The following is a 23,530-nucleotide window of genomic DNA, read 5'->3' as shown; positions in this document are numbered from 1 at the left end:
TTCATATTGTAAATATAAATGCATAAATCCTCAAATAAGAACAGTTCTGTACTGTTGGTAGCCTACAGTAACTTCTACTTGAGGTTCAAATCTGTCATTTAACATTTTAAAGCACTTTGGACTTCATTGTAGTTAAATCTCTTCCTGTTGCAGTTAGGGTAATCAGGAGTCCCTGAAATTAATTTTCCCCACCTCTGTTATTGCTGCCTAATGTTTGATGCAAGAGCATCAATTGCTAAAGCTCTAGAGAAGAGGGGTGGCTAAAAGTTCTATTCATTTTCACTGCTTTTAGTATATGGGATGGCAAAGTCAGCCCTTTTAATGTAAAGAGATCAATAGGTAGTGAGTGACACTGTGTAGCATTACAGGATGTTTTGGTGATCTAGACTGATGTTTTTTTCAACAGGACAGTCCCTGAACTGGCTAGATGGCTCATCTGTTAAATATGTCAACTGGGAGAATAAAACTGCAGAAGCCAATGAAAAATGCAGTGTTATCCTGTCCACAACTGGCATGTGGTCCAAAGTTGACTGTGCACGTAGTCGAAGCAGAGTGGTTTGTAAAGCACCTTTAGGTATGGAAGTGTTGTTTTAGCAGAGACTTGATTTTGTAGAGACTGTTTTCAGGAATTTCTGGTTTATTGGGTAAAGTCTGTGTTGAAATACTGAAGTGCAATTCACAAAAGAGCCCATCAAGTACTTCTGCCTAAGCAAGAGTCTTCTGTTGTTGTTTAGCCATTAAACTGCATTCAGAGACAAATTGTCTAGGAATTTAGTTCTCCTGGTTCTCACTATCCAGTCAGTGGGTAAGGAACAGAACTGAAATGTCCAGAAAGCGTAGAGTTATTGCCATTGCTTCTTACCACAGGATATCTGTTGTGGGTGAGTTTGTGTAGGTGGAATCAGAAAGAGTTTTGCTTGTAAGCAAGTACTGCACACTGTGGTTTCAGTCTTGGGGAGGCTTCTGGAAATGTCACTCTGTAGCTCCAGAAAAAGACTCGGGCCTTTACTCCCTCACCCTTGGCTTTGTACAGGAAAGCAAGCAGTTAAGTGAGCATTAAGCAAGCAAGTTCCTGAGAAGCTGTGGAATTTTTCTGATTTTGTATACATTTCACTGAAGTGGAAATGCAGGAATAGATTAAACTTTGTGCCAATAAGGAAGATCTCAACAAGATCTCTTTAGCCTGAGGGGAGTATAATTACCTTCCCTTCCAAGAGTCTAGGATCTCATTAGGTTTATGAAGTATACAAACCTCTAAATGAGTGCAGCCTTTGCAAGTAGGTTTTTTGAACTCCAGAGGTCCTTTCCAACCTAAATATTAGCAAATTAACAACAGAATGATCAAAAATAGGCTGATGCATTCCTGCATGATCCAGCATCTTCCATGTGATGAGGTGAAGACTATTGATAAGAAGCAGTTTGCCTTGACTTGAGCTAACTGTGCAGTATTAACGTGTAGCTACCTAAGCATCAACCCTCTGACAAAATATTCTTTGCCAGAACTCTTAAATAAAAACTATTCATCTTTTGTTCTGTTTCAGGTTCTAATCATACTGGTGTGGCTGTAGCATTTGCCCTGCTAATTATCTTGGTTTTAACAGTTGGACTGATCTTGTACCTCTACAAAAAGAAGCGTCTTCACTGGAGTGCCTTCTCTTCCGTACGCTATCAAAGAGGGATGAATGATGATGAAACTGATGATATGTTCACAGATAGCTAAAAGATAGCTATTGAGAAGCTTTCTTCTGATCAATTTAAGCATGAACTTCACTATGTGAAGCCATAAGAAATGAGCTATTTGATGTTTTATTACTTCTTTTTTGAAAAGCAACAAGGTTATTAATGGGAGCTAAAATTAGTTTGTTTATATACAAGTGCAATTTTTATTCAATTTAATGGTAATTCTTTATATTTGGCCTCAGCCTTTTAAGATGCAGGGTGTTTAGAGTTCTGTTGTATTTTTTAATTTATAGTATTCTCTCTCTTTACTGGAATTTTTGATGGAACAAATTAATGCCAACAGTACTTCATGCAACATCACTTTAATGAATACACTTTAATGAATTACTCCCAATACTCCTATTTATACTAGAATTAAATGCCTAATTTTATAGTTACCAACCTATAACTTTATAGGTGAAATATGTCATCTGTCCAAGAAAGAAGATAAAAGATATGTCTAAGGAAAGACTGAGAATGTATGGTAAACAAACTTGTGTACATAAATGCTAAAAATACTTGAGTATTTTTCATAAAACTGAAACTTGATTTTTGTATGTGATGTGTCACTGTAGCCTTTCCTATGCACTCCAAAGAATGCTATAAAGGGAAAAAGGGAAGACAGAGTTGTATATATTAATTACTCAATGATTTGATCAATTTTGTTTTGAAAAAGTCTTTTGACTTTTTTGAATGCACAGTACAAAGAACAGGTGCATTTACTTTTATGAAGGAGGATATGCCAAAGACCAAATCCATTCTGCATGTAGTGGTGGCATGAGGTGGTGAATAGGAATACATTGGCCTGGTGTGCTGAGAAGAGTACTACTGATTTCTCTGAAGCAGCAGAACAAGGTCACAGTGTTCAACTGCCTTCTTTTCCTGCAGTTTACTTATGTTGATGGCACTTTTCTTTGTTCCTGTTTGCACTATTTTGATAAGGAAGTGTTTATTATTTGTGTTGAGAAGTAGAGAACTCCTTGTAGATACACTTTGAGCTTGTTAAAAGAGCAGCCTGAAGGGTCACACTAAAGGAGCCATTGTGGTAGTTTGCTGATCAAAGTAAGCACTTTTGTTGTTTGTTTTGGTACTTTTGGGCACAATTGTGAACATTTGCTTTTCCTGAGGTAAAAATGAAACTACATTGAAGAAAATGTAGTTATGATGAAAATAACTCTCATTCTTTAACTTACCCTGGTATGAGAAGTGCTTGAAATGTTGCAAAGTCTGGTTCCTGGTGTCTTCTGGTTTAGCTTTTATGCCTAAGTGCTTTGCCAAATGACTTCTAACTTAATGGACTAAATAAATATTGGTTATTGTCTTTTTCTAACTACGGTAATAAGTGGGAAAAATTATTTACAAGTTCCCAAGTTTTGAGATTTAATAGTTTTATAGATGTTTATACTCAGCATTTTTAGGTGTGAATCTGAAATGGAAAGTGAAAATTAGTAGTAAGATCCTGATTCAACACAAAAGGATATATACTTTTTATTAAATATTGTATATTTTATTCTTATAAATGATGTAAATAATTTTTTCAGGCCCCATTTCTCATGTTTGTTTCATCACACCCAAGTTGTCTAATCACTGGTAATTCCTTTGTGCATAAGCACTATGGCCTTAGTGCAGGTGAATAACCTTCTTCATTTGAAACACCCAGGAAGATTATTTGGGAGTATTGTTATTGAAAGAATAAAGTTAAATAAAACACTGAACTGCTTACACTGGTTTTATTTCCATAGAAGCAGTTATCAGAGCTAAGGCATGGGTCATTAATCACTGAGTAAAAAAGCACAGTGCAGGGGCTGTGATCAGAATAAAGCCAGTAACTGTGTTACTACAGTAAGAAAACTTTTAGAGGTAATACATCATCTTTGATGTATTTAAAAAAAATGCCTTTAATTTTCTTTTTGCAGTTGAAAACTTAGTTATACCTAGCTTTTATCAAGCTGCTTCAGGCTTACACAGGGAACATTCCTCTGTGCCTTTTTGTTCTAATCAGGGTGTAGTTTTTAGCACCTCAAGGCCCAGATTAAGGCAGTGTACAAAGGCTCCCTCCATAATGCCTCTTAAAATATAAGCAAAGTTAAACTACTTCCAGCTAAGTAACACTTGCAATTAATGCATAAGTTGTATTTATTTTAAGTGATGTCTGAGCTCTGAATTCCAGATGCCCAAATCTCTTGACTGCTGGTCAAAGGGCAGTGTTATTTTTAGTTTGCTGGGAGAAACATCCTATTGTGCAAGATGACTAACGAGGTCATCTGCTTCACAAACATTAATCTTAAAACTGAAGATGATGTACAGGGAAATGGCAGCAGACAAATGCTTTCCCAGGTCCCAGAGCAATGGAGTTGAGAAGTCCCAGAACTCCTCCATCCCAGAGCACAGACTATCTGCCAGCTGCGGTAGCTTTAGGCAAAAAGTGTACAACTTCAGTTCCTCTTCCTGAATTTTGCCCAGGCCTTGGGGACTCTGGGTCATGGAAAGGTTAATCCACAACTGCCTTTACACCAGCCAGCATTTTTATTTTAAAAGTGTTTCTGCGTCAGTAACTTAATGGACTTAGAAATCAACAAGTCTTTGTGCATGAGCACTCTTTGGGCTTGATGCTTTTTTTGTACTTCTCAGCATTTTTCCCTTGAACCAAATGCACCATCTGCTTGTTGCTTTGGACATATGTTATACATGTAAACATTTTTGAAAGGAGTAAGTAAATTTCATGGCCTGGTAGTGATTTTTTTGGTTTTGGTGTGGCTGCAAATAAATGAAGACCAAACATTACAATTTTTGTTGCTACAAGTTGGAACTACTATCTGGGACCATCATGCATCTGCTGTTGCTGTGTGTGTGGAGCACAGTGGGATATATAACACCCAGGTTTCTAAAAGTTAGTCAAATTCATTCGGTTGTCAAGAAGTACATAAAGTTCTTATTGACCAAACTGAACAGACAATGCACAGTTCTAAAGCAAGACCTATGAGCAATATTAAAGAACTGAGCTTAGGAAAAACAGATTCCTTACTGGAGAAAAAAATTCAGTTGTCACTCTAATGGATCTTTCCCATTTAGTTCTGAGTTTTACGATGAGAGGACAAAGTACTAGAGGGAATATTCTGTTAAAAGCAAATTAACTTGCAAATGATGCATTGTTTAAATGTCCTTATAAAGTACTGTCGTCTTGGGTATATTCTTTGTGGCTAAACCACAGCAATGGTATTTGCACACTGAAAATTCCTGCACACTCTATTGTAATATCTGTCAGTAACTAAGATTATTTTACAGATTTGTGGGGGCAGGGGAGGATACCAGATGAGGTTTTATCATGATGACACAGTACTGCAACATGGACTGTAAGTCCTTATGGATTTCTCTTACCAATGCAGAAGGGATTATAATCACAAACAGTACAACAGTTCTTTGGTTTACTACTTTTCATCACAAATAGAGTAATTTACTCCAAGGTGACTTTTTAAAAAGTGGATTCTGGCAATACAAAATAATTATTTCAGAATGTGCTTCCTGAATTATGCTGGCCTCTTATGCATTCTTTGCTAGAAGAAATGAGAACAGAGATCTTTTTCTGCATGCTGTGTCTTGGGACACTCATACAGATAGTAAGAGTACTGCTCCTGCTTTCTATAGAACTTCTCTTTTCAAATGTCATGTGTCATATTCCCTTTAAGGAGACTTTTCAGAGCGGGTAATTGTACAAAACCATGGCGCTGTCACTTGGTTAAAGCTAACAGGCCTTATATGCACACAAAGTAGTGGGTTGAGATGGTTTTCAAATATGCATGATTGAATGTCATCACCATTAGCAACTGCACTTTCATTGAAATGTCTTTTTTTCATAAACATAATCTGGGTATTTGAAGAGTGTCTTGTGTTCGATGAGTGTGAATTATGAACGGGTGTGGATAATGGGAAGTCACATTTGCTCACGGCTTGCATAGTGAGCTGCTTTGAGGAAAGACTGGGTTTCTGAAATTCCATCTTTTGTTTTCTCCTGTGGACACCATTCTTCTTTGTACCTCTCCTCTCTCACACCTGCTTTGCAGCACTGACCATTAAGGCACCAGATGGAGAACACGCCGCCGTAGACACAAGATCCATGCAGGCAGCCTTACACCAGCACAAGCTGCCAGGAAAGAGGATCAGAAAGCACCACTTCCTCTACAAAGCCGCAGCCCCAAGGCTGAAACATGAGGGATGAGCACTGCTAACAGCCCCACAGCACTGCTATGGGCTGCAGGGAAAGGGCTGCAGCAGTCACTGTGGACAGCTGGAACATCCTGTAGCAGCAAGACACCATAGTCTTGGCAGGGTGGGTCTGTCCCCCTCCTCTGCAAGCAAGAAAGCTGAGAGCAGCTTTCTTGATTCTGGCCTGAGTATTATGACACAACAACGGGGAGTTTGCTGTGGACAACAGCCACTTCTCCCTTCTTCCAGCCCCAAGGAACTCCCTCCACACCTTCTTCAACCAGGGTATCTCTTCCCATGCAGATGCAGTGCCTTTGTACCCCACATCAGGCAGCTGCCTTGCCTTCAACCTCACACTGCAGCAGGAGAAGGGAACAAGACAGGTAAGTTGCTCCTAATGGTGTGTGTGCCTCATTAATGGCCCTGCAAAAACTATGCCCAGTGTCTAACCCAGAACAGAGCCAACTGAGTTTATCTTTTTAGGCTGTCACTATGATAGTCACTCAGGATTTTTAAGTATTTGCTTTCACAGGAAGAACATGTTTGTATTGGTAATCCCGAGCCCTCACAGCATTTTGGGAAAGGCCTGGGGGCCAGTGCCTGAGTGCTGTGAGGGACCCCAGATGTGTGTGTCCCTGAGTACAGTGTGGGAAGGAGGTGGAGCAGGGCTCTGGAACACCACAGCTCTGTTCTGTGACACTGCTGGGTAGCAGACGTCTACAGGAACTAGGAATCAAGCACCTGACTGCTTTGCTCTGGATTGCATAGAGACCTAAGCAGGATTGTGGAATCTGGGTGCTCCATTCCTCCCAGCTGGGTGTCACAGCCATGCTGGAGCACTGCTGAGCTGGCACTGGGGTAAGTGACTGTCCTTGGCCATCCAGCTACCGGCTGCTGACCGGGGAATGGGGCCAAGGTGTATCCCAGCTGCGCATTAGGAATCCCTGGCCAAAAAAAGTAGCCAAGAGCCTGGCAAATTTGCATCCTACCGATTTAGGAGTTCATATTTTACAGAGGGGGCTGGAATTCTTGTGTGAGATTTGCTTAAAGGCCCAAGGGGAGCATGTTACTTTGAAGCAAATGCACAGGGTAATAGAATATACAGCCTACACAGGGAGAGGCTGTGTGTTTTAAAACCAGGTACAAATAAATGTTTCAAGTTTACTGCCAATAATAACTAGACACATGACTTTGTGAAACAATTTACCTGAGGCAGCGTCTTTGTGTATAAGCCATTTGGTGTTTATGATGTAGGTGCTGATCATAAATTGTCTAGAAACTAGTTAATATAAAATAAACCAAGCATTCAAACTTGAATTAACTATTACAGAAATACTTGGGTGAGGTCCCAGAGGGACTGTGTCAACCTGAAAGGGTGATCAAACATTTAAAAAGGGAGTCAGAGAAGGCTTTTAGTTAGGTACCACTTTGGGTTGTTATTCATGGCTACCACTCAATAAATGCATTTGTGTGCATTGTTGTAGTCATATTGGACCTGCAGCAGTGCATGTTTGTTGTCTTTATAGAGATATATTAATGAAACAAGTGCAGTCTGAAATTCAACAGCTGCCCAGAAGGGAGACTGGCTAGTTGGCAGTAAGCAGAGGCATTCCCAGCCTCAAATAAAGACCTGGAAAAATCTATGCAAGGGGATAAAGATGGAGAACAAAGAATCTGTGAATAGTTGGAAGCGATACTGTATAGACTGATCTCCAGGGTCCCAAGGCTCTTAGAGCATCTGACCAAGGTGTAAAGGGGAGCACAATGATGGGGATTATGCATCACTGCTTGGATTCAATACCAGTGTATAGATTGAGGGAACTCTTGTCTGCTAGTGGGATGGTCTGTATGTGTTGCTGAGAGCTCAGCTGCTACCAGTCTCAATTTACTTCAGTGACACACGCTTTTAGGTGAGTACCATGGCCAGGCCATGCACTTGTGTGGGAAATGCAAACTGGCAGCTTATTTGAGCCAGAAGTGATTTTCTGTTATTAGTGACTTTGGAGGTGCTGAAGAGAAGGTATGGAGCTGATGCCACAGACTGGGCCTTGGGAGACGATTTATTCCTTGCTCAGCTGTCTCAGAACCAGTGGGACATCTCCCACTGAGCAAGGGTGTGACAGCCCCAGAGAGAAAAGCAGAAGCTGGAAACAAACCTTCCTCACTGTAGCAGCAAACTATTTTCTATTGCCCCCAAAACTTGCTTCTGGGAGGAAGGGCTGTTGTATCCTCATGCCGATGACGCCTGCTTTTCACTTGCACATTCTGAGTGTTAAGCTCTGATAAACCCCTTAACACTGGCACACAATGCCTGTAAGTGAATACAGCCTGTGCAATCCAATAATTTATTAAACTTTCATCTTGTAAAGCCAGTTACAAATTAAAAAAGACAGAAGAAAGAATTCTATAATAGAAATGAGCAAAATTACAACAAATAGTAGTGGGAGTTATGTTTCAAGTGGGTTCAAGCTGCCTGCAGCAACCCAAGAGCCAGAACACAGAGCTAGTGCAGAGTTAGGACATGGATAATCAAGCCTAGTCTGATACATTAGAGATTAAGCCAGTGTATGCAGTGTATGCAAAGTGTTGCTTCTCATGTGGCCTCTGCATTCCTGTTCTCTCCCACCGGTGACCTGGTCATCTTTTAATTCCTTGTGACAACAAGGGGGTGTTTGTGGGCTCCATCAATGATGCTATTTAAGACCAAACTCCAGTTGAAGGGATGATGCACAGCAGGGGCCACCCTCCTCGGCTGATGGTGTCGCAAGTGCACGGTGTGTTTGCACACTCTGCAGTGCAGTGGAAATGAGAGAGGAGCAGGGGTTATGTACAGTATTTCTCCTTGTACTGTCACCCTCAAAACTAGTGCTCTGCAACACAGCAATAGTAATATTGGCACAATTTGATGATGAATTGGAATGGAACCTGTTGCATACTGACTCCTACTTTTCTAAGCAATTTCTGTTCCATAGCTAACAGGCCTTAGCTGCTGCTACTTCAGGAATGGAGACAGCCAATTTTAAATGTGGAAGAAGGCCAGCATTACATACAGCTCTGCAGTTTCATGGGCCTTTTGCATTCTGGGATCCCAAGATTAGACAAGGGTCATGGAAAATGGCTCACCACCAGATTTCTTGTTTGTTAATGCAACTAATTTATGATGGGGCTGATACTGAATATTGTTTTAAACAAATTAACTTTCCGAAGTCAAAAGACTGAAGACGACTGTCTTTCATGGAGAAGGAAAAATTTCTGCTTCTTCAAATTGCAGGTAGCTATAAAAATCTCCAAGAAGCAGTTGTTTTGGCAAAACACAATTGTTTTCAAGTTCTGCCGAGGACTAAGGACCTAGAGGAGACTGGAAGGGGATCTGGGGATTCAGTGATGTGAGCAGTTCTTGTCAAAAGTTGGGGAGGATGAAGGATTTGGCATTTGCTTACTGCACTAAAGTGGAAGTAAAAATCTTACTTGTAACAATTTATCTAGGCACCTATTTAATCAGTAGGAAACAGTTCACTTAAAACTAAGTTCAGGGACCCCAGTCACCCCAAAGTCCCCCCTAAAGAACGAAGAATCTTGCAAGCAAGCTGCCCACTATAAATCTCTAACCACCTGGAGTTTGTGAAGAGCAACTCTTCTGGAAATGCTACTAAAACCATCTCCCCTTGTGGGCTGTACAGGAGAACAGCAGTCATTATTTTTTATGCAAGAGGCACTGCTTGCAGTGGGATCTTAGGGCCTATTTCAGTGGTGACAGTCCCAGAGTTTTTCTCCTAGACTGGAGTATTTAATAGTTTAACTGAAAGTGCCACTTTTTACAGTCATGTACCTGTGAACTTTTATTGGAAGGTAAACAACCACCCTGGGTGTTTTATTTGTTTCTTTGTTTAATGCTCTCTCAAGTAGGGTTTGACCTCTCTGTTGGACCACTTGGCTTCAATTATACAAAGGCTTTTTCTTTTAAGACCAGATCAGATCATTAGTATATCCTGAAAAAAAAAAAAAAACCAAACCCACAGTGATTTATATTTTAGATTTGTTTGCAAAATAAATAAATATTCTTTCAGCAGACCATGCTGTGATCACATGATCCCAGATGTCTGCATGTTCAAAATTCTTAAGGAAGCTTAAGTCTGTCTCCTGTCCTGCAGAAATGATCCTTGTAAATTTTTCTGCCAGTATGACAGGTGATAGTGAAAGCAGCAGAGAGGACACGGAGGAGGAGGAGGACGCTTCTGACTTTGCTTCTTTAAGGTACATTGCTCATCAAACAAGCAAGAGGAAAACAAGTTTTGGGTCATTAGTATTTCACAACAGTTGTAACTGTTTCATGTCTTTTGGCAGAGGTGCAATCCTATGGTACTGTAGATGTCACTTCAGGTTTTAAATACAGTAGTCAGTTGAATTCTTAAAAAACATCTTTGCTACACTTGTGCTGGCAAGTTGCAGATACCCATGACTAAACTAGTGCCAGTTCATCCGTATCACCTAGTCCAGATGCTTGCATGACTGTCCACACTGGTGGCTGATTTGACACTGCAGCGTTTCTTCACGATCATGTTGATGTATGCTTTCATGATCTTTATTATCTCACCCACCTGGGGAGAGAACACAGCACACACCATAAGCACTTTGAAAACCTCAGTGCACTGAGGCATAGAGGACATTTTGCTGAGATTCCCCTTCTCCAAAGCCATGACACAATCAATTTTGCATGTAGTTAATACTAAATGTGAACATGACAGTAAGAAGAGAAAGGCTTGACAAGTTTGTACTCTGGTGTAGCAATACTTTAAAATATTTTTAGCTCAAAGAAAAGCAACTTCCATTCTACTAAATCTTTTTTTTTTAAGTGTGTGAAACTCCCCATTCATCTACTGGAAAGGAATGAAAAAAAAAAAAAAAAAAGGCAAACTGAAGAGCACCCAGAACTGGAAACTCTTGATGCACTGGAATACCAATCAACTTCCTTCGCTTCCTAACCAGCCTATTTTTTTTTTTTTCATCCCTGTATTCAAGAAGAGGTACCATGCCCTTTAGGCTTAAGCTCCCTTCATGTTTTTCTCTTGACTGTGTAGTCCATTAGTCAAGAGTTCTTGCACAGAAACGTGTCTATTCCTTGAAATTTAATTGAAGTGGCTGTGTGCTTTTACATACCTGGGAGGTTTCAAAGAACATTTCTCTCTCATCCACGGTAATTTTGAAGGTGTTGGGCTGTGGTGCTCCAAAGAAAACAATGTGCTCATACTGGAAAGTTTCCAGTGGTTTAGGATCCCCTCGTTTGTAGACAGACACATTCTCTGTGCTGACACCAAGCCAAAGATCATTGGGGAATCCACCCTCCTTGCACTGCAGAAAGAGAAACACAACCTTTTGCATAAATGCAGTGGAGGATCACATAATTTTCCATTCAAGAAAAAGCCCTCTGTTTCTAGCTCTTACAGAACATTTCAATTCAATACACAAACCAGGGTACTTGCAGAATCTGTGCTGGAGGCACTTCTGCCGCGAAGATTCAGACGTGACACAGCTGTGAGTCAAATATTAGTCGAGTAATTAATAATTGCAGTAGGGAACAGCTCTCATCAGATTTTAAAGTGATGTAGCAAGTCAATATTCCACTTCTTATTTTACAGATAAAGCAGTGAGTGCAAGCAACTTCCCAGGGTGATCCACCTTGGCAGCAGCAAAACTGACAGAAGTGAACTGTGGCCTACTAGTGTAGCAGGCTGAGCACAGTGCTGTACACACCCCAGTCTGCCCAGTTTCTGTTGTACTGCTGCAGACCAGGACTGCACTTCTTGCTGGCAAGAACAGCAGAGCTTTGTTTTAGTTTGACTTTCACTAGCCACCACTTTCTTAAACCCCTCTCTCCTCCCCCATTCCACCATTGTGCTAACAAAGTGGGAATCCATCGTCTCCCTTCATTTACCAGGATGCCCTGCCTTGCTTGCTCTGTGCTCTCTGTGCCATAACTCTTGGCTACTGTGATACTGTAGGCTTTCTCTGAGATTACTAAGGCAAAATGTATCCAGTTCCCAAAATTCCCATCTGTTACACACACCTTTATCTGATCTCCAGACTGATACCTCTCCTCAGCTGTGGCTACAGGAGTTTATTAATCACTCACCTCAACATCAAAGAGGGCTGACCCATAACCTGGCCACTCCTTTACAATGGACATGTATTTCACCATGGCCTGATGCTGAGACAGCCCCTGAAGCTTGGTCCATTTTTGTGCTATGCTTGCCCGAGCAGCTGAAAGCTCTTCTTTTACCCACATCTCCATCATCTGCTCCTCCTCCACCTTCTGCTTCTTTACAGACCCTGTCTTGAAGCTACGCTTCAATGTCCCTTCAAGGAAGCTGGTCCGTCTCCTCTCCAGAGTGTGACTGGTACTGCTGCTGCTCTTTGTTGAGTGCAGTATTTTGGATTTCAGCCTGTTAACTGGGTAGATTCCATCAAGGGTCCAGCTTATTTTGGAATAATCTCCATGAAGGTACTGCAGCCGCAGAGCTGCCAGACGCTGCAGAGTGTCCTCCGGCCCAGGAAAATGACCGGCTATGAGGCTTTCGTGAGCCTACAAAAAAAAGTCCCCCAAATTCATCAGAAAGCAAAAGCACACTTTATTCACATCTGGGTCCAGGCAGAGATTCCTGTCACATGTGCTAACCCCAGTAGCATAGACATAATCCAGGAGGTCGGAGCAGATATTGGAATAAATATGTCAAAGTCTGCAAGTGGTTGATATGGGGGGGAACAGCCCTTTCTGCAAGCCTGAGCAGAACAGAGATCTTTGAGGGGTTCCTATCCTGTACAGAAAGTCCTACAATGAGGACCTTTTAGGTCTGGAACAGATGGGAGAGACCAAAATTGAAGCAATTTTTTTTTGTGCTGTACCAGCTATAGCTCCTTTGTGAAGATTATATTCAACACCATAGTAATATATAAAAAAATTCAAGATTCTCAACCTCAGTTTCATTACACAAAAGCACCTCCCACCTTTTTCTCCTTCACCTGATGTTTCCACCAATCTTCTTGCTTCCCTTTGCCTGTTTTTCTGTAAAATCTATTAATGGGGCTTTTTGCACATCCATCTAATGTCTGGGTAACACCTACTCTCCTACTGTTACTTCCCTCTGCCAGTTATAAAGCTGTGTAGAATGAAAGCCTTGTCAAGAGGGAGTTTGGTACAACTGAAGTTCCACAGAGCACCACGTGATCCTGACTGTTTTCTAGACATTCTCTAGCTAACAATGCTTGTGTTCATTTCAAGAATGGAACCATCATCTGAGTGATGTGCATGCCATGCATTTGACTATCAGTGAGTTTCAGTCTTCATGACTGACTGCCATTATTAACACATATTCAGTAATTTTCTACGATTTTCTGAGACAAGGTCAGTGTTCACTAAAGTAAAACACATGGGACAAACCACACAGCTGGGTGCTCCAGTTGGTTTAGTTTTACATCCCAGCTGAAAGGCTCTTTCATACCAGTGTGATCTCTCATCTTGCCAGTATCACATGGAGTACAGTGACTTAAAAAAGTAACAGACTACTCAGCAGATAAATGTTGTCAACTACATTCTCCTTTCCTCAACTACATTCTCCTTTCTCTTTTCCTTTGTCTGCAACACTCCTCTAGTGCCTCTCTGTTAATCAAAAGAAATTGCCCAAAAGATGATTCTTAGTTAGTTCTGGTAACACCCCAAGGGTATGATGTTCTTGCAAGCTGATTTGCAGATAGATAGATAGATAGATGTTCCAGTTTTCTTTACATTTACATTCTGCAAGTAGCTACTTTTAATGATTCTCATAAATCATTACCCGAATTTCTCTGCCTTCTAAAATTAAGGACCAAGTTTAAAAAAAAAATAAATTATTAGTGTTTCATTTTTTTCAAAGCCTTTGCTAGCTTTTCTTGCCTTTGTTCTAATACTCTTCTTCCCTAGAAAATTTCATGGTCTACCTGCTTAGCAGATTCCAGGCAAAAACCCAATGCACTAAATTCTTTTGCTACGACCAGAATTCCCACTTTTAATGAAAGGTAAACCAGTTTTCTGTATCCTCTTGTGTGCTTTTGCCATCTTGGAAACCAAATCATTCTCCCAGAGTTTGCTTACCTGCTCAAACATGAAGGCAAATTCCACGCCATCTTTGGGAACATTCTCAATATCCAAGAAGCAATAAAGCTTAAAATACAGTTGCCACTGTCCTTCCTCCTCTTCTTCTTCAGAGCCAGCAAGTCTGTAAAATATACAAGAGAATGAGAAAGGGAAAAAACCAATAAGGAGAAGTACCATGGTACTGGAATGTTCACAGTGCAAATCACAATTTGAAGGTAACCCTGGATTCTGAAATCCAGTGTTACATCCAACTAGGAATTAAAGGTTTCATGAAGCATCCTTTCACCTCTCAAACTTGGCCAAGATATCAGCCACAATCACCCGACTCTCCACAGCACGGTCAACCTGCTGGTTGTGTTCAAAGAGTGCGAACATATTCCGGCTGTCCTCCATTGCCAGCCCTCGGATCAGCTTCTCAACCACCTGCAAAATCAGACACATCACACAGAAGGCATCACTCCCCCTTTCACTATGAAGAATCAGTACCTCCTCAGGACACCTATCTTTCATACACCTCCATCACATTTCTCCCTTAATTACCATGTTTTCAGATTTAAAAATTCTAACCCTAAAAGATTCCCTGCAATGAAGTCATTACTTGTATTTGATCATCCTTGCTTTTCTTCTCTGAATCTTTTCAATCTTCCCTACCCTTTTGAGGATGGGAGCATTAGAATTCTGCACAAGATATATATATATATATATATTCTGCACATAATGGATTCAGATGTCACGGTGACATTCTCAGTTCCTCTAGTAACAATGCCACTTTCTTCTCTGTTTAGCACTAATGTTTTCACAGACATGACTACTGCAACCTGGAATCCTGCTTCTGACCTGCTAATGATTAAGTTACTGGTGGAACAACCCTCTCAGAAGGATTCCATTATGAATTGGAATCTCTCCTTGTCCAGAAAACTGTTTTTAGCAAGTTTCAGACAAAGGGCAGAACACCAGAAGTGTTTAGATTTTGCAAAATAGTTTTTAAGTGATACTCTACAACCTGGCCTTGTAGAATAAGCTAAGCTGAACTTTGCCCAAAGAAATAGCAAAAGAGTTGTCATTTCAAAAAATAATAAAAATTTGGAAATAAAGGGGAAAGGGGTGTCCCTTCAACAGACCCACTCTCCAGACACAGATGTGCTCACATCTGGTTAATCCTACTGATGCATTACCTCCCCAGCGCTGGTGTGGGAGTTGATGGTTATTTTGCAGGAGCCACCACCGTGGCAATACACTGTCGTGGTCATTTCCTCACGGGTAAGAAGAGCCTGTATTTCCTCCTGGGAGGGCACAAACTCCCTGGTCTTTGTTCTCTTCAGGGAATCACTTATGAACTGTGCATACCTATCTATTTCTGAGTCTGGAAAGAGATCTTTTACCCTAATTGTAAAGAGAAGAAAAAAAAAAATCCCATTACACAGTGAACAACACATTACCCTAGAAATGAGACTACTGCAAGTAAAGAGCTTGGTAGAGATGCTGATGTCAAATGCAACCACACAAAAACCAGGCTTATTTCCTAAACTATAAAATCTGCTTTCACTAGTCATTTGAAAGTCACTTCAGTGGCATTTCTCAGCAATGTATGAAATAAGCAGTTCAAAGTTTCAGTTTAGTGTCAGCTGAAGACAGCAGGATCGACAATCTCAATTTACAACACTGAGAATAAAAACTCTGAAATCAAATGGAAACTTTTAAAATGTTTTCTTAATGTTTTTGGTTTGTTGTTTTTTTTTTTTTTTTAATTTGTGGCTATGTTTGAGCCACTTCTATAGTATGCTTGAGAATTAAGAAGAAAGCAGATGCTTGTACATTGTTCTCTTCCCTCCAAGACCAGCAGGTCTAAGTACAGCATTATTTGCAACTCTAGTGATAAAACAATGAAATGGTTCCATGGAGTACCTGCATCTCTTAGACCCAGGCCATAGATGTAGCTATTTGGTGTATTGACACAAAACTCATCTCAATCTTTCCTAGTTTGGAAGGAATCAAATAGATTTTATTGATCAAATAGATTTTATTGATCCTTCTCATCATTAGGAATAGAACAAGGTTACACAGCTGCAGATCAGGCCCAGTGCAGACTGCCTTGTAAAGCTGCATTAGATGCCAAAGATTGTAGGGTGATACAGTATGGGTAAATGAAGGTGGTATAGAAGGTAATCTTATCCCCCAGTGAGTTGCAGCTGGACCAATTACTAAAGATTAGAAGCAGGCCTGATCTTAACAGGCCACACCTGTAGCCAATAAGAACAAGTGGTATAAAAGAGTGGATTGGTGGGATCTGGAGTCAGATGACTGCTGCAAGGACCAGGAACAGTCAGTGCTTAGAGGAGCTGCCTGTGAGAAACATCAAGGAGACATGAAGCTCTGGGGATATGAAATCCTTGCACTATAATGACTTTAGAACTCATGCTATCTAAGACAACAGAGATGACCTGGGGAGAAGTGTAAATGATTTAGCTCATGAAAATGAGAGGTTAAAACAGATTAAAAATACTAATTGCAAGCATTATGTGCTTAGTAAAAGAAAGCTTGAAAAATTATTAATTGGATTTACAGCATCTCTCCTACTTCACAGTATGCTTTTTGCCTGTGCCAGCTACAAGGTAGAACAGATTTCCATGAGTATGAAAGCACAGACTTCACCTTTCCTGCAGCTTGATAATGTCTATATGTACATTAGTAAGCAGCAGGTCATCAGCTGTAAATCCACTGCAACACAGTCTCATGGTATTCTGTTGGGTGGTACAACAGATGGGTGGCAGGGTGGGGGGAATCTAAATACACAGAAAAGCTGGTGGTAAGAACTGGGCAAAGGTAGGAGGCAGGAACACCACAGGAAGGTGATTGCACAGCAAGAGTATGAGACAGGTAACCACAACAGGCAGTGGAAGATCAGCAGAGCAAATGGAAACAAGCTGCAAACAAAAGAGACATTCACCTTCGGAGGTGGAACTTGAGGTAGCGCAGGATCCCTCTGCTGGGCAGGAAAGTGCAGCTCATACAGGTCATCAGCTGCCAGTGGTGCAGGTTGCCAGTACTGTTGGGATGTGGCATGTGGTTGGTTTGCTTGATGAGCTGACAGTACACTTCATCACGGAGGGGCTTTAAATCATGGCAGGTCTGCAGGATGCCTTGGATAATGGGTATGGGGTCAGATACTGTCTCAATTTCCTGAAGGGAGTTAAAGATCTTCACTGCTTCATCCTGTAAGCTGCTGTAACCCTTCTCTTGTTGCACTGGGGAACAATCACAAAGATGACAAGAGGTGAGCGTCTCCCTCGTTTTCTACCGGCCCAGCAGTACTACAGTCAACTCTACTCCTCTGTCATGGAAGAACAGCAACCTGAGCACTAGCATGTCCTGAACTTTAAATTTATACTTTAATGCTTCCTCTCCAAATGTTCAAATGTAGTTTTAATTTGTATTTGCTAACATCTGATTTGTCACCACTACCAATCCATTTTTGGACACACTGCACAGAAAAGCAGAGTAATACTTTTAAGGGAAATGAACACTGAAATCTAGTTCAGGCTTAAGTGTCTGCAACCAAAGTAATGGAATGTGGCCACTGAAGCCTGGCTTGTGTAATTCCAAAATTCTGTATTGTGTCTGTATTAGCTTTGACATCTGGGCCAACATAGAACTTAAGAAAATTGATCCACCACAAAGGCATCTTATATCTATTGTTTAGATTTAAAATGCCTAGACCAAAACTTGAGCTTTTTGAGCACCTAAACATCTGCTTTTTGAACTGTTAAGACATGTGTGAGACCATTCAGATGCAAGCTTGCATTCTCCTGTGCACATCTCTGGGGCTTTAGGTCCTTCTGAATCTCCCATACAGCCACTGCTTCCCCAGTAGTCATGTATTAACTGTACACTACAATGACACAGCTCTAAAAAGTAAGTTCCACAATGTTTGCTCTGTATTTTTCCTGTATTTCAGATTTTATTTTTTCTGTGCTTTTAATCTGCCATGTAATTGGATCCTTATATTGTGACAGACCTAATATCCTTTCACTTTCTCTATGACAGTCTTCTGACCCTAAAAACATCATTTTGAGGCTGAAGAATCCAACTCTCTATTTAGTCACTTAATTGTAGGCAAGTTCTTTTGTACCTTTGATCATCTTTGGGTAGGTTTTTAAATCTCCTATATCTTTGATGAGATGTAGAAGGCAAAACTGTCTCCTGAACTCAAGATGCAGATGCATGATACATATACAGCTGCACAAAGACTTTATTTTTCCTTTTCTCAGTTTTCAAAACCTTACATTAGCTGTTTTGTTTCTGTACTTACCACTAGAGCTGACATTTTCATAATGCTATGTAAATTGGTGTTCACTCTCCTATGCACAGCTAGATCACTACCTGTGTGGCAGACTGCTTTCCCCAATAAAGGCTTTGATTGAAATTAATTTCTTAAAAGATTCTGTGGCTCAGTCACTCCACATGAGACATTCTTCTATAGTTCTTCACCAGCTTTCAGTTTCAGTATGTCAAACAGTCTGTAATCACCAACAAATCACTTTGGTTTCTAGTGGCCCATTACTCTAGCTCTTTCATGTTTCTGACACTTTTGATAAAAGGGTTCATTTAGTCTGGTTTTACAGCAGCTTCTGTAGAAAAACTAACCCACTGCCAGCTGCAAGATGTAATCCTGTTGTAGTATTTCCACTGGAGCCACTTGCAACCCAGCTGTGGCTAAAGGATGACAGGCTGCATGTCCCCTGGCTGGATGATAAAACTATCTGCCCCCATTTACCCTAAGATTCAATGCTCCCATAAGAGGCAGTGAAAATGAACACAGTCCAGAGAGGAAAGGAAGAGAAAGGGACTGCTCCCTCCCTAAGCCCTGTGGGCCACACTGCCCCAGACAGACCTCACCTGCGCAGAGAGAGCTTACAGGCCCATTTTGGGGTGCTCAGGCTCCTCAGTGACCCTCAAAATGAGACTGGATTCTGTCACTTGGGTAAAATACTTACAGTTGACACTGACATCTCCATAGGGTAATGGGAGCAGTGGGGAATGCAAGGGGTGCTGGGTGTATCTTAAGATTGGGTTCCTCCTATACGTCTGTTCCACTACTTCAAAGTTCGTGCTGTTTTCCTGGAAAAGAAAGCAAGAAATCATTATCCTCAAATAGAGTCCTTTGCAGGATGGCCTTACACATTTAGGTTCAAGCTCAACCACCTTTTCTAAATTTCTGGAGGTGTCTAGGGGGACTAAGTGATCCAAGCATTAATCTATATCTAAAAATTACCTTGTATGTTATTTCTGAAAATTAAACACAAGAACAGCCATGCTACATCATCCCACAAGTCACCAAGCACAGAATCTTGCCTTCAAGCGTGGCTTGCATAATATATGTGGCATCCCTCTCTCCTATGTCCTTCAAGCTTTCAACAGGACATGGTTAATGGACTTTCTAACAACAACAATTTTCACTGTGTAATAATAGGCCTGTTCACAAATTGTCTGGTTGTGCTATATGTGTTTAAAGAATGAACAACCAAAATGCTACATGGTGTTCAAAATCTGGGCCTGTCACTACCATACACACTGGATCACACTCTTCTGCATTTTGTCCTAGACTTCTTCCTAATAATGTTCCATTTGTCCTTGAACCCTGAGCTGAAGTTTTCCATGGTTTTCTACAATCACTCCCAGCTCTTTCTTCCTAAATACAAACCATCTAATTGCATCTAGCTAAGAGTTCATCACAAACACATTTCTTCTGAAATTTGGTTTGGTGTGTCCTCTTAAATGATTCTAGGTTTATTTGCCAAAGTTTCTGGCAAGCTTATTCTCAAAAATTACTCCTGTGGTACAATTTCTGCTATTTTGAAGGATATTATCTTTCCACCCTTTACTCTGATATTTAACCATCCAAGCCTAAGGTATGAAGAGAACTTCAGGGTTCATCAAAGTCAGATGGCTGGCAGTAATGGAATTTTTTGTATTTGTGTCTGAGGAATGCTTAGGAGCAGAGATTGGCAAATAGTGTAATCCAGTATGCAATTTTTAATTGCACAGAGTTGTAGTCTAGACTTATGCAGATCAGCTAGCAAAATAAATTAATGTAATATTTCTTTTTTTTTTTGTTGCACAATTGTGTGAATTTATTTTTTTACCCTTTTCCATTTTCCCCTTAAGACAGTAACCCCATTTTCTGCGACATTCTCAGCAATGACTGGGTTAGGCCAGTGGTGGTCTGGCTGCTCCCAACTCAGGTGGGAACTAGCAGGCTGCCACCTACCCTGATGTCCCGAATGAGCTGCTGTGTGGGAGTTTCTATGGGAACTTTGCTGTCGATGACCCCCTGAATGGCAGAGGCCCAGCGCATGGCTTCGTTCAGCAGCTTGGTGTACAGCCTGTAGGAGTGCTTCCGCCCGTGCACGATGATGTTCCAGTAGCCTGTGCACAAACAAAGGTGGAAACAAAGCTGGAAGGTGAAACTGGCTTCCATATTATATAGCTGACTAGAGGTTAGCAAATGTGACATTCACCTACAAGAAGGGCCAGAAGGAGAATCTGGGGAACCACAGGTCCGTCAGGTCCTGGGAAGGCTATGGAGCAGATCCATTCTCAAGGAGAGCAAGAGTTGGGCAAGGGTCTGGAGCACAAGTCCTGTGAGGACTTGTGGCTGAGGGAGCTGGGGGTGTTCAGCTTGGAGAAAAAAACAACTCAAGGGAGACCTTAATACTATCTACAACTACCTGAAAGGAGGATGTAACCAGCTGGGGGTCTGTCCCTTCTCCCAGGTAGCAAGCAATAGGACAAGAGGAAAGGACTGCCAACAGACTGTCCAGGGAAGTGGTTGAACCACCCCTGGAGGAATTCAAAAAAATGCGTAGATGTGGCACTTAGGTACATGGCTTAGTGGTGAACAATGACAGGCTAATGGCTGGACTTGATTATTAAGAGATCATTGATTCTCTTTTTGCCTGTAGCTTGTGGCTGATGTAAAACCCCTGCTGCTTTCATAGCAATACACAGTGTGTCTGGTTAAAATCCACTAGGTAGGCATTAATAACCCCATTGCCAAAACAGATTTATCAATAGGGAAGTCCCAGTCCAGATTTTGGTACAAAGACAGCTTTCCAAGATGGAAGTATCTTTCAGTGTAACCTGACTACCTGCCTGCCAACCAGGCAGCTCACTTTCACAGACAACATTTGGACTACACCATCCTGTTAATCACTTGGAAAATGATCACTCTACATACAGCACCTAGTCAGATTGCCAAATCAACTCTTAGAACTTTTAAAAATATGCTTGACAACCTGAGAGAATGCGTCAAGGTGATGGCAATTCTATCTGCTAAAGGCAGCTCTAGACATCTGTTGATACCAAAAATGTGGACACTCTCTTGAAAATGAGCAGAATAAATTTCCTCTCAACTCACTTTACTAAATACTTCCAGCTCCCAGCCCTTTTAAAAGGTGTCCCAAACAACTCCAGTACTCAAATGTCCAGTTTTTCAAGTCTTTTTCTAAGGTTCAGAATCTTTGTATGGGGGATTCACCCTTTATCCCATAACCTGGGTTTCCTTCCAACTCCTAAGGCAAGCAATGGAGGATCATGCCAGATCCTGCCCTCTGTCATGTTGCACAGAAAGCAAACACAGGCCTTTGCTATCTTTTGTTTCTATCAAGTTGAGTGGTACCACATCCCTTACAGTGTATGGGATGGCTGCTATTTAACAGGTTAATGCTGACCCGAGAGACAAATGTAGGTCATGCTACAAAGTGACACTTCTGGAGATGCACTAATAATTACTGTCAACTACAGGAACTCATACCTGTTACCTTGCCTGGGGAACACTGAGATAAGCAGTGGCTCCACTCAGTGAGAAACATCAGCACTGTGTACCCGTGTCAGGTGTGAGGCACACGCAGTCCCTTGCACACTTTGCAAATCTCTCTGTCCATGGGCAGAGACGTTCGCAGCCAGACAGAAAGCCTCAGGTGACATCAAGACTGCCCTCTAATCATGCCACAGCACTGCAGCCCTGCACCATCCCCTCTTCAGGAGCTGCACACCTGGAGTCTGCTCTTTACCACCTTCTCCCTCTCACCTGTGTCTTTGAAGACCCTCTCATCGGGCTGCACCACGGAGCAGAGGCTGTTGAGCACGAGCGTCCCGAGCTTGGCCGCCGTGCGCTCGGACGACTTGTAGTAGTCGAGGGCAGTGTTTGTCAGGACAAACCAGCGCTTCTTCATCTTCAGAGAGGACATCTTGTTGCTGCTCTGAACCTCCTTATGAAGCCAGCCTGGCATGGAAACACAAACACGTCATTACGTGCATCTCTTGCTCCCATGGTCAGGGCAAATAATTTCACTGTCATTTTAGATTTCTTGCAAAAAAAAGGAAAAAAAAATATCAAGAAAATTCAATACTTCAACAGAAAAAAATTACAGTCTGCATTGCTAAAGCTGTCAAAAAGATAATTTTCTACTCAGAGGTGTAAAAAGCAATGTCCACCCACAAGGCAAAATGCTCAGAAACAGTGGGACTGAACCAAGAGGCTCAGAAAAAACAAAAATATATCAATCTTCCTGAATATAGACTTTTTTGTCTACTCTGCTGTTACAGAGACATCTTATTATGAAGAGCAGAGCATACTCTGCAAAGGATCATTTCTTTTTTCTCTTTGACTAATGAACAATACCAGATAAAAGGAACTGTTGACTTGCAATTAAGTATTTTGAAGTTAAGGTACTCAAACTGTTGTCTTATAGTCTCCTTTGTATCATTCAATCTCCTTGAAATTTTTAAGACTATGGTGGAAGGCTTTTCCACATTTTGGTGACCCTTTTCTTCCTGTCCTTCTGCCTTGCCATGACCACTCCATGATATTTATTTCTTCACAGACATTTCTAGAAGATGCAAGGCAATTTGTTCATGCACTCGCTTTCCACAGACTGGATCAGGAGTGTCTTCATACATTTAAGATCATGTGACGAGCTCAAAGTATAGAGGAAAGTTAAAAATATTTAAAACAAATGGATGAATATTTTGAATATGTGTGATCTCTACTCATGCTCTGCCATCTTCAACTAAGCTCTGACTAAGGAAGCAATTCAAACCTTTTTCTCAACCTTAGAGAATTTCTTTCATCTCACTTTGTCTACCATAACCAGGTTACTCAGTTTAGCTGAGGATAGCAGCAATCCCACAAAGATCTCCCTCCCTCCCTACATGACAGGTGTCAGAAGGAAATGAGCTGCCAACAAAAGCCACAGTGTCATGTTATAGTCCATCTAAGCCAGCTGCTCCTCAGCAGCAGCCATGCTCCTTCCTATTCCCTGGTGGCATTTGCCAGACTTGTTTAAATAGGCTAGAACTGTCATCAGAAAATGAAACATATGAAGCTTTTTTTTTTTTTTTTCCACCTGGCAGGGAATTAGATAAAAGCCAAGGCTAGCACACATGTGACGTGGCAAGCAGCAGGCAGGAAGGTAGAGG

The 23,530-nt window shown here is 41.2% G+C and overlaps 2 protein-coding genes across 2 annotated transcripts in view; one reads left to right on the top strand and one right to left on the bottom strand.

Annotated features, from left to right (window-relative positions):
• Positions 1–3,434, top strand: part of LY75 (lymphocyte antigen 75) — a 43,826-nt gene extending 40,392 nt beyond the window's left edge. Inside the window, exons 34-35 of the mRNA XM_059852934.1 lie at positions 407–574; positions 1,542–3,434. Coding sequence (XP_059708917.1) covers positions 407–574; positions 1,542–1,720 — 347 coding nt within the window. The 3' untranslated portion in view covers positions 1,721–3,434. The remainder of the gene's footprint in view (positions 1–406; positions 575–1,541) is intronic.
• Positions 3,435–8,253: 4,819 nt separating this feature from the next.
• The window catches only part of LOC132330518 (unconventional myosin-X-like), a 91,747-nt gene continuing 76,470 nt past the window's right edge, over positions 8,254–23,530 (bottom strand). Inside the window, exons 32-41 of the mRNA XM_059852933.1 lie at positions 22,140–22,334; positions 20,319–20,476; positions 19,045–19,168; positions 16,998–17,295; positions 15,226–15,433; positions 14,337–14,473; positions 14,048–14,171; positions 12,053–12,502; positions 11,080–11,271; positions 8,254–10,520 (exon numbers count right to left, since the gene is read on the bottom strand). Coding sequence (XP_059708916.1) covers positions 10,407–10,520; positions 11,080–11,271; positions 12,053–12,502; positions 14,048–14,171; positions 14,337–14,473; positions 15,226–15,433; positions 16,998–17,295; positions 19,045–19,168; positions 20,319–20,476; positions 22,140–22,334 — 2,000 coding nt within the window. The 3' untranslated portion in view covers positions 8,254–10,406. The remainder of the gene's footprint in view (positions 10,521–11,079; positions 11,272–12,052; positions 12,503–14,047; positions 14,172–14,336; positions 14,474–15,225; positions 15,434–16,997; positions 17,296–19,044; positions 19,169–20,318; positions 20,477–22,139; positions 22,335–23,530) is intronic.

This window comes from Haemorhous mexicanus, chromosome 8 (genome assembly GCF_027477595.1).
Source record: "Haemorhous mexicanus isolate bHaeMex1 chromosome 8, bHaeMex1.pri, whole genome shotgun sequence".
Classification (NCBI taxonomy): Eukaryota; Metazoa; Chordata; class Aves; order Passeriformes; family Fringillidae; genus Haemorhous; species Haemorhous mexicanus.
This window is presented reverse-complemented; position numbering and strand designations above follow the sequence as displayed.